The sequence below is a fragment of the Rhinopithecus bieti genome, unplaced genomic scaffold (assembly GCF_001698545.2).
Source record: "Rhinopithecus bieti isolate Rb0 unplaced genomic scaffold, ASM169854v2 scaffold_33937, whole genome shotgun sequence".
Taxonomy (NCBI): Eukaryota; Metazoa; Chordata; class Mammalia; order Primates; family Cercopithecidae; genus Rhinopithecus; species Rhinopithecus bieti.
In genome coordinates, this window is record NW_016814873.1 from 1,789,011 (window position 1) to 1,798,487 (window position 9,477).

A 9,477-nucleotide genomic window follows, 5' to 3' on the forward strand; every position below is an offset into this window, starting at 1 on the left:
TGAAGAGGCGGTGGGGTCAGGCAGAGGGGCATGTGAGGACCACTGTGAAGGAGAACAATTCTGTCCCAGGGGCTGGTCTCTCTGAACAGGGCACAAACCCCGTGACAAAACCATCCAGTTCCTTATGCTGGAGCAGACAACACTAGCCCTTTGTCTCCCAAAACTGGGCAGGGTGATGGGAAAGCCCCTGGGGGCTCGTCCTTCCTGCAGGGCCAGGGATGGGCCTGTGGCTTTGGGGGCAAGTGAGAAGCAGTTTTCATTGTAGCGCTGGGAACTCTTGGGAGAGAAACTCTGTGGTCCCCACTTTCTTGGCATCGGGGTGAAGGAGGGAGACTGAGATGAAAAACTCTCATAGATCCTTTCTCCTGGCCTAGATCCAGCTTGGAAACCCAGGGCCTGTGTGCTGTGTCCATCACCACCTTCCTGAGGAGCGAGGGCCCATCCTGCCCTGCTCCGGGTCTCTCCTGTCCCAGTTCCATGTGTGGCCCTGAGACCATGCATATGCCACTAAGAAGGGCTGAGAGGCTGCAGAAGCACATGCTCAGGGCGTCCCTGAAAAGGATGCGTCTCCTCCTGGGACTGAGGAACAGGGACAAGCATTGAGTAAAGGGGCCCTCTGTGCCACACGAGTCCCTGCTCCATGCATAGAAAGGGAGTAGGGACAAATCCTAGGCTTGTAATTGGCAGCCTAGAGACAGTAGGGTGGTGGGATCAACAGTCTTGGCTCCTGGAGCACCCCTCTCTGTTGCCATGTCCTTGTTTGGGCAAAAAGTCCTCTCTGTCAGATGTGCCCTACTTCCTAGGCACCTGACGCCTCACTGCTGCTCTGCTTGGCATTCCTAGGGCCTGGGGTGCAGACGAAAAGGGGCCCCTGGCAGCGCCCTCCTCCTCACCCAACCCTTCTGCTCCGAGGTGGTCCACAGAGATCTGAGGACCGTTCTTTAAGGACCCCTGCTGTAGTCTGAAGTTCCTCCCTTGAGGCGGGTTTCCCACTGTGTCCAGGAAGCTCCTCATGCCCTGGCTTCCTTTCAGCCTTTCTCTCTGAGAGGAGATGCTAGCGGGAGAGAAGAGACTGGCTGGTGGGATGTGTAGCTCCACTCCAGGCCTCAGGTTCTCCTCCAAACTTCTGCTCGGGCCCTTTCCCATCACACCAGACCAGAACACAGGAGGAGCATAGTGGGAGGATGGGGGTCCACTGCAGGGGGGTGGTCAGCCAGAGGGCAGTTTGCAAGGACATTTTATTCATGGTCACAGTGGAGTATTACAGAGCAGAGAAGGCCAGTGTCTCCCTATCCCACCTGCCTGGGTCCTGGGGAAATGGAGAGAGGAGGAAGCGCCTGCATGGGACAGGGGTTTCCAGGGCCTCAGAAATTAGAGGGATGGGAGAGAAGTTGCATGGAGGGGTGAGAAAGGGGCTGGAGACCTTAGCCCAGAATGGGGAGATAGGCCCCGAAGAAGACAGAGGGAACACAACCACCCTTGTCCTCTCCCCAGGCTAGACCCTTAATTTTCCCCCTTACGTGGGCAGGATGGAAATTATGGAAATCTTATTCTCACCTCCCTGAAGAAAAGTTGAGATTAGGAATGTCTCCTTAATCTGATTAGCAATATGGTGAGAGAGGAGGGACACCCTGTCTTAGTTTTTCCCATTTCCACATTCACACCTTCCCTGCAATGCTCCCCACCTTTGGTCCAACTCCACCTCTTCAAATCCTGCAATTTCAGCCCATGTCCAGCAATGGGAAGGGGCTGACTCAGAGGCGGTGGGCAAGAGGAGAGATGGATTTTGGAGGACTCCTCCCCAACTTCCCACCTTCCTCTCCAATTAAGGAGGATCCAAGGGCCACAATGCTTTGAGGTTCTCCAAATTGGGGGAAGTAAGTCTCTCCTCCCCAGTTTTGAGTCTGCAGGTCTCTGGGCAGAAGCCCTCCCTGGGATCCAGGCACCCCTTTGCCCTCATCATGGGAGCAGGCTTTACTTCCAGCCCCTCGGGCCTGAGGGACAAGAGCCAAAGCCTGTCACCCGCACCCTGTCCCAGCCCGGCCAAGAGAGGAAGCCCTGGAAAATGCCAGGCCCCTGGGAGGCTCCTAGGTCCTGGGAGCAGGATGTCTGGCTTAAAGGCCCCTGGGAGCTGCTGCTCTGACGGGAGAGGAGGCAAGAAGGGTCCCGAGAGGCAGGTCCAGTCGGAAGGGAGAGGGGGCGGGAGGGGAAGGGTGAAGGAGGCAACACCAGGCAGCTCGCCTTGGACTCTCCCCAAATGGCAGCAAGGGCCCAGCTGGCAGGGGACTGGGGCAGAGCCAAGTCCTAGAGAAAGAAAGAGAGAAAGGGTCAAGGGAGCCCAACCTCTCTCAGATGCCCGTTGCTCCTCCCATTTCCCAGGCCTTCTTATTTCTTGCTTGGAAGTCTCTCTTCCTCGCCCCACTGCCCTTCCTTTTCTTTCTGTCTTGTTTTTTTGAGAGAGAGTCTGTCTCTGTCACCCAGGCTGCAGTGTAGGCTTGAACCCTTCCTGGGTTCAAACGATCCTCCCACCTCAGTTTCCTGAGTAGCTGGGACTACAGGCACATGCCACCATGCCCAGCCAAGTTTTGTGTTTTTTGTAGAGATGGAGTCTCGCCATGTTGCCGGGCTTGCCCTTCCTTTTTTTTTTTTTTTTTTTGAGACGCAGTCTCGCTCTGTCGCCCAGGCTGGGGTGCAGTGGCCGGATCTCAGCTCACTGCAAGTTCCGCCTCCCGGGTTTATGCCATTCTCCTGCCTCAGCCTCCCGAGTAGCTGGGACTACAGGCTCCCGCCACCACGCCCGGCTAATTTTTTCTATGTTTTGTAGTAGAGACGGGGTTTCACCGTGTTAGCCAGGATGGTCTCGATCTCCTGACCTCGTGATCCGCCCGTCTCAGCCTCCCAAAGTGCTGGGATTACAGACTTGAGCCACCGCGCCCGGCCTTGCCCTTCCTTTTATGCTTTTCTTTTCTTTTTTTCTTTTTTTTAAGACAGAGTCTTACTTTGTCACCCAGGCTGGAGTGCAGTGGCACGATCTTGGCCCACTGCAATCTCCACCTCCCGGGTTCAAGCAATTCTCCTGTCTCAGCCTCCTGAGTAGCTGAGATTACAGGTGCATGCCACCACATCTGGCTAATTTTTGTACTTTTTAGCAGAGACAGGGTTTCACCATATTGGTCAGGCTGGTCTCAAACTCCTGACTTCAGGTGATCCACCTGCCTTGGCCTCTCAAAGTGCTGGGATTACAAGCATGAGCCACCGCGCCCAGCCTCTTTTCTGCTTGTCTTTAGGCCTCATCATAAATACCATTCTTTGGAGAAGCCTTCCTAGACTCCCAGCCTAGGCGACAGTGTCTGCTGCCTGCCCTCGCCCTTCCCTGAACCTCTCCTCCAAGGGTGCTTGGCTGAGTTAGGGTCAGGTAGTCATTTGTGTGCTTTTCATTAATGTATGTGAGTCCAACTCTGTGGGGGCAGGAGCTGTATTTGTTTTATTTTCCCTCGAATCTACCCAGTCTGGACACAATCAGTGCTCAAGAAAAATGTGTCCAGCAAATTAAGGGAAGGATATTCTCTGCTATATCTCAATGGATCCATTCTTCTCTCCCTGTCCCTGCAGCAAGGGCCTCCAGTCTAGCCCGGCAAAGAACTGGTTGTGTGGCCTTGGCCTTGTCATTTAAATTTGCAGTCCTCTGTTTCTTCATCCATAAAATCCCCTCTCCTAGCTTAGATTAAGCTGTGTCATGGGTAAGAAGGGGCCCTGCAGAGTTCATGACTGGGAGGCCCAGGGCAGGTATGGGGAGCCCCAGCCTTCCTCTTCTCTGTCTCACTCAGGTCCGTAACTTTCCACCTCCAAAAAGGCTTCCTTCTTCCTGCTCCTTCCAATCCTGCCTCTTTCCCTCTCCCCGACCCTGCCAGGGCCCTACAGTAGGGCCTCCCAGCTGGGGGCCTTGGAGATGACTATATAGAACTTCACATCACTTTCTGTATTTCAAAAAGCCTAACTGCCGCTCCACATTTTTCTCAGCAAGACCACATCATTTAACTAAAAGAAGAAGCATCAACCCAACGTAGTCACATTGGTTGGGCTATAGCGAATAAAAACTGGAAAAACAGGCCGGGTGCAGTGGCTCACACCTGTAATCCCAGCACTTTGGGAGGCCGAGGCGAGCAGATCACCTGAGGTCAGGAGTTCGAGACCAGCCCGACCAATATGATGAAACTCCGTCTCTACTAAAAATACAAAAATTGGGCCGGTGTGGTGGCAGGCGCCTGTAATCCCAGCTACTCAGGAGGCTGAGACAGGAGAATCACTTGAACCCGGGAGGCGGAGGTTGCGGTGAGCCGAGATTGCGCCACTGCACTCCAGCCTGGGCAACAAGAGCGAAACTCTGTCTCAAAAAAACAAAACAAAACAAAAAACCACCAAAACAAACAAACAAGCAAAAAACTGGAAAAACAAGTTAGTTATTATTTAATGTGTCCAATGTATTTGATAGGAACAATATTTCTGAAGTCAGATCTATGTAGGGAGAAAACAGTGACAGTGATCCTCTAGGAGAACAAGTGTGGAGGCCCCTATCAGAGCACCTTTTCTCTGGGTCATTGTCTTTTCCTTGGGTCCTTAGATGAGGTGGAGACTGCTGTTGCACAGGAAGGCTGTGTCCCTCGGGGTTCCTGAGGTCAAGGCACGTGGAAGAGATATTTTATTTCTAAGAGTCCTCTCGTTCTCCCACCAGTTCCTTTCCATTCCCAGCACTGGCCCTGCAGCTCCCTACCTCTGGCTCAACAGACCCGGCACTCCCAGAAGCAGCTTCCTTTCTTGGCACCAAATGCTCTGAGTGAGGGTGGAGGTGAGGGGCTGGCACAGGCTTCTGGAATCTCAATCTAGAAGTGGGGCATGTGGCTGCTTCCAATCTTCTGGTGACCTACGCCTGCTTAGCATCCCTTAGGGCCCAAGCATAGGCAGGGCGTGTGTGTTTGCCTGCAGAGGGGAGGGAGGTGCAAAATAGCCCACTACAAATGGGGCTTGGGAGGGAACACTTTTTTCTTTCTTTCTTTCTTTCTTTCTTTCTTTCTTTCTTTCTTTCTTTCTTCTTCTTCTTCTTCTTCTTCTTCTTCTTCTTCTTCTTCTTCTTCTTCTTCTTCTTCTTCTTCGTTTTTTCTTCTAACACTATCCACCTGGAATGGGAACACTTTTTTCTTTCCCTCATAGTTTCCCAAAGAGAGAAGCTCTCTGCCTAAGGCATTCCCAGTGCTAGGTCAGGGTGGGTGGGAGTGGAGAAACAGGGAGGGCTGTTCAGGTGCTACTTAGCTGCAGGCTACCAGACCAGGCCCAGCGAGTCCCAGCAGGCCCTGGAGCACCCCACACCCATGGCCTCAGCTGCACTCCCAGGGGTGCAGAGCTTGGGCTTCCCAGCAGCCCAGGGGTGGGGTGAAGGCCATGGATCCTTCTTCCATGAAATTGGCTGGAGTGGAGGGGCAATTCTTGGACCTCTGCACAAGAGCCTTGGTTTGGTCAAGTGTCTCTGTGATCTTTTTCACGGAAAATCTAATATTGTAGGTTCCCAGCTCACAGCCTCTGTAAGAGCTGATGTCTGCCTACATTTCCACCTTCTTCTCCCACTCAATGGTCATGTGCTTCTGCACTGGCCTTTTCCCAGTCCTTCTGTCCCAGGGCCATTGTACACACTGTTCTCTCACTCGCTATGCTCTCCCTACTCCCTCTGAGCTCAGCTGACACTCAAGTACACTTTGGGTGTCATCTCAAGTGTCACTTTGTCAAGGAAGTCTTCCCTGATGCCCTTGGCACTCTGCATTTCTCCTCTGCAGCAGTTAGCACAGTTATAATTACTCATCAATCATTAGTTGAATATCTGCACCCCTCCTTGCCTATAAGTCCTATAAAGGCCGTGTTGCTCACATTGGTTCCCCAGCCCCTAGGACAGTGCCTGGCACATTAAACAGGGGGTCATTAAGCATCTGCTGAAAGAAGAAATGAATGAGTGAGTGAATGAGTGAATGAACTCTGTCTTCCCAATCTCTCTCCCGCTGAGCCTCCACCTTCATCCCATGGCCCTTGTCTTGGTTACCGCCCCGTCATCTCCTGCCTAGATTATCTTCAAAGGCCTTCCGACTCCAGTTGTATGCCTCCTCCAACCCAAAACTCTACACACACATAGTCATCTTTGTAAAATGAAAGTCTGACCACGACTCTCCCTCCCAGTCCCTCCTGCCCACAGGAGAAAGTCCTGCTCCCTTAGCATGGCTTGTGAGGCCTCTGTGACCTGACACCGGTTTACCTTGCCATTCCCATCTTTTATCCATCCTATTTGTTCCCACCCCATCACAAGACTTGCTCTCCAACAGCAAGCTACCAGCAGTTCTCCAGATTTGCTGCACTTGTTCCCAGCTTTTTGCTTTATAAATGCTATTTCCGACTAGGTGTGGTGGCTCACGCCTGTAATCCCAGCACTTTGGGAGGCTGAGGCGGGTGGATCACCTGAGGTCAGGAGTTCGAGACCAGCCTGGCCAACATGGTGAAACCCCATCTCTACTATAGATACAAAAATTAGCCAGGCATGGTGGTGCACGCCTGTAGTCCCAGCTGCTCGGGAGGCTGAGGCATGAAAATCACTTGAACCCGGGAGGCAGAAGTTGCAGTGAGCTGATATCCTGCCACTGTGCTCCAGCCTGGGCAACAGTGAGACTCCATCTTCAAAAAAAAAAAAAAAAAAAACAAAAAAAAATAAATAAATAAATAAATAAAATAATAAATGCTAGTTCCTCTGCTTAGGATCTTTTCGTTTCCATCTCACCTGCCCGAGTGTTGTGTCCTCTGGGAAGTCCCAGTTCCTTCTCTGGGCCTGAATGTACAGCACCTAGTGCTTACCTGAATGCCCGCAGCAGTCGCTGGCAGTAATCCCATCTCTGCTCCCCACTAGGTTCTGAGCCTCTTGAGCCTTTCATCTCTGAACCCCCACACTTAGTAAATAGCTGGTGTTCAATAAATGTTGGTCGAATGAATGAATGAGTACATAGTATCCCTTGTCTTATGCCCCCTCAGCCATGTACTCAGCCAGGAGGGCCCTTCCTCCTCTGGCTAGGATTCCCTGGGCCCTCCCAGCCCTGAGCACTTACGGTGGATGCTGCTGCTGCTCCCCTTCTTTTCACCAGGGGCCTCTGGTGCTTCCCAGGGGGTCTGCTCTCCTGCCAGCTGCTCCACCATGGCGTGATGGGCGAACAGCATGCTGTGCAGGAGCTGAGGGGTGAGAAGTAGATGTGGGGTAGGATGGACTCTCCCTGGCATGTATCCTCCAGTACACTCTAGTACTGTCAGCCAGTTGCTAAAACAACGAAATACTCTCATACTAACTTTTTTTTGAGTTGGAGTCTTGCTCTGTTGCCCAGGCTGGAGTGCAGTGGCACCATCTTGGCTCACTGCAACCTCTGCCTCCTGGGTTCAAGCGATTCTCCTGCCTCAGCCTCCCTAGTAGCTGGGATTACAGACATATGCCACCATGCCCAGCTAATTTTGTATTTTTAGTGGAGATGGGGTTTTGCCATGTTGGCCAGGCTGGTCTTGAACTCCTGACCTCAAGTGATCCATCCACCTTGTCCTCCCAAAGTGCTGGGATTACAGGTTTCAGCCACCGCGCCTGGCCTCTGATACCTATTGTTAAAAGCCCACTGCCAAGGCTGCCTGAAGTCTCAGATGCCCTGGGCCCTTCCCTCTGATCCACCCCTAAAGGAGTGGCGCCTATCACAGAAGGAGCCACCCTTTCTCACAGGTGGGTCCCGTACCACCTGGATTGTTAACACCCCTGCCTCTGGGGCACTCAGGGACTAGGATGCAGGAGGAAAAGAAAACTGGAGGCTGATGGGCCGCAGAGGCAAAGAGGAGGGTGGGGGGCCTCCTGGGCAGAGGGGCAGGACCTGGTGGAGCCCTGAGACAGGGGCCACCTCTGCTCTTACCTTGCTCTGCACACCCACGGGCACCAGCGCTGGCTGACACAGGGCAGAGGCCCCCAGCAGCACGTGGGGGGATGGTGGCACCCACACTTCCCACAAAGGATAGTTGACTACGATGAACTTGCTGAAGTTGAACTTGTACGTGAACCTTTTGCCTTTGGTCTTATGTAGGATCCTCTTATTGTAGTAATATCTGGAGAATTCAAAGTTGAGAATAGAATTGGCCCAGTGGTCAGAGAATAGAGTCAGGGACCCAGTCACATTCTCCTCCCTAGCCGGGCTGACCCTACGCTGTTCCCCAAGAACCACTACGCAGCTCACCACAGGCCAGGACACTTCCCAAGCCTTGGAGGGGGTGGAAATCAGTAGGGGTGCCAGAAACCACGGCCCTTTTCCTTGAACTCTTCCCTCTTTGGCCATGTCAGCCGCCTCCTCTCACCTGAGGGCCCGGCTCAGCTTGTCATAATTCATCTGTGGTTTGCATTTCCTGCGGCCCCAGAGGCGGGCCACCTCATCTGGATCCTTGATGACAAATTCCCCGTACTCTCCCTGCTGCCAGGCGATGACATGGCCGAACTCTTCCTTCTGCAGCAGCTCCAGGATGAAGTGCCACAGCTGGATCTGCCGGGAGCCTGGGGACGACTCGGCTTTGTAGGCCCAGTCAGGAAAGGCCAAGCCTGGGTGGACAGGGCAGAGTGAGGGCTCTGGAGGCCCTGCCCTAGGCCACCGTTGGATCAGGAGGTAGACCTGGCCAAGAGGCTCACCTGAGATCCAGTTGCCGGGGGTGGCTGGGATGCCCTCAGCCAAGCAGCTGCAGTGCATGGTCCACTCTGGCGAGAGGGGCTGTGTCTGGGCCTTGGGGAAGTGGTCACCACCTAACAGGAAGGGAAGGAAGGAGGGAGAGGGCAGGACAGTGAAAGAGGAAGGAAAAATGGAGGGAAAGAAGGAAGGAAGGGAGAGGGTCAGGAAAGAAAGAGAGAAAAGGGAAGGGACAAGAGGTTGCCAGTGAAGGGGAGAAAAGGGAACCAGAGGCAGCAAGCTTCCCCATACCCAGACAGGGTTCAGCCTCCTCTGAGGAACTCCCCACTGCCCAGGGCTGACTTGGACTCAAGGCTTCCGGCTGAGCCGCTTATATAAATGGAGAGAAGTGCAAAGGGTCCTATATCCTGCCCTGCTGGGGGATTTAGACAGAGAATGAGATCTCTTCTTAGGGCTTAACAGGATTGGAGTTTTTCCCAAGAGAAGACAAAAGAAAATGTAATTAATCATGGGCTCATTCTAAATCTTGAGTGGGAAGGAGGTGGCTTATACACATACCTGTGCCTTTACAGTATGTCTTTTTTTTGAGACAGTCTCTCCCTGTCACCCATGCTGGAGTGCAATGGGGCTATCTCGGCTCACTGCAACCTCTGCCTCCCAGATTCAAGTAATTCTCCTGCCTCAGCCTCCTGAGTAGCTGGGATTACAGGTGCGTGCCATCACGCCCAGCTAATTTTTTTTTTTTTTTTTTTTT

At 53.0% G+C, this 9,477-nt stretch overlaps 1 protein-coding gene across 1 annotated transcript; it reads right to left on the reverse strand.

The window, feature by feature from the left end:
* Nucleotides 1-1,221: 1,221 nt before the first annotated feature.
* On the reverse strand, nucleotides 1,222-9,065 carry ETV3L (ETS variant transcription factor 3 like). The gene is made up of 5 exons (XM_017852468.1): nucleotides 8,729-9,065; nucleotides 8,404-8,641; nucleotides 7,968-8,157; nucleotides 7,134-7,254; nucleotides 1,222-2,304 (listed from the first exon to the last, which is right to left on the reverse strand). The coding sequence occupies exons 1-5, from the start codon at nucleotides 8,784-8,786 to the stop codon at nucleotides 1,826-1,828; spliced, it is 1,086 nt and encodes a 361-aa protein (XP_017707957.1). The 5' UTR covers nucleotides 8,787-9,065; the 3' UTR covers nucleotides 1,222-1,825.
* Nucleotides 9,066-9,477: the final 412 nt, after the last annotated feature.

Bases quoted from the DNA above. Each gene is read 5' to 3' on its own strand.
- ETV3L (XM_017852468.1), bottom strand. From the start codon at position 8,786: ATGCACTGCAGCTGCTTGGCTGAGGGCATCCCAGCCACCCCCGGCAAC. The intron at 8,158-8,403 runs GTGAGAGGAGGC...TGAATTCTCCAG, and splicing joins AAGCTGAGCCGGGCCCTCAG to ATATTACTACAATAAGAGGA. The intron at 2,305-7,133 runs GTAAGTGCTCAG...TTCTTTCTCTAG, and splicing joins GAGCAGCAGCAGCATCCACC to GACTTGGCTCTGCCCCAGTC.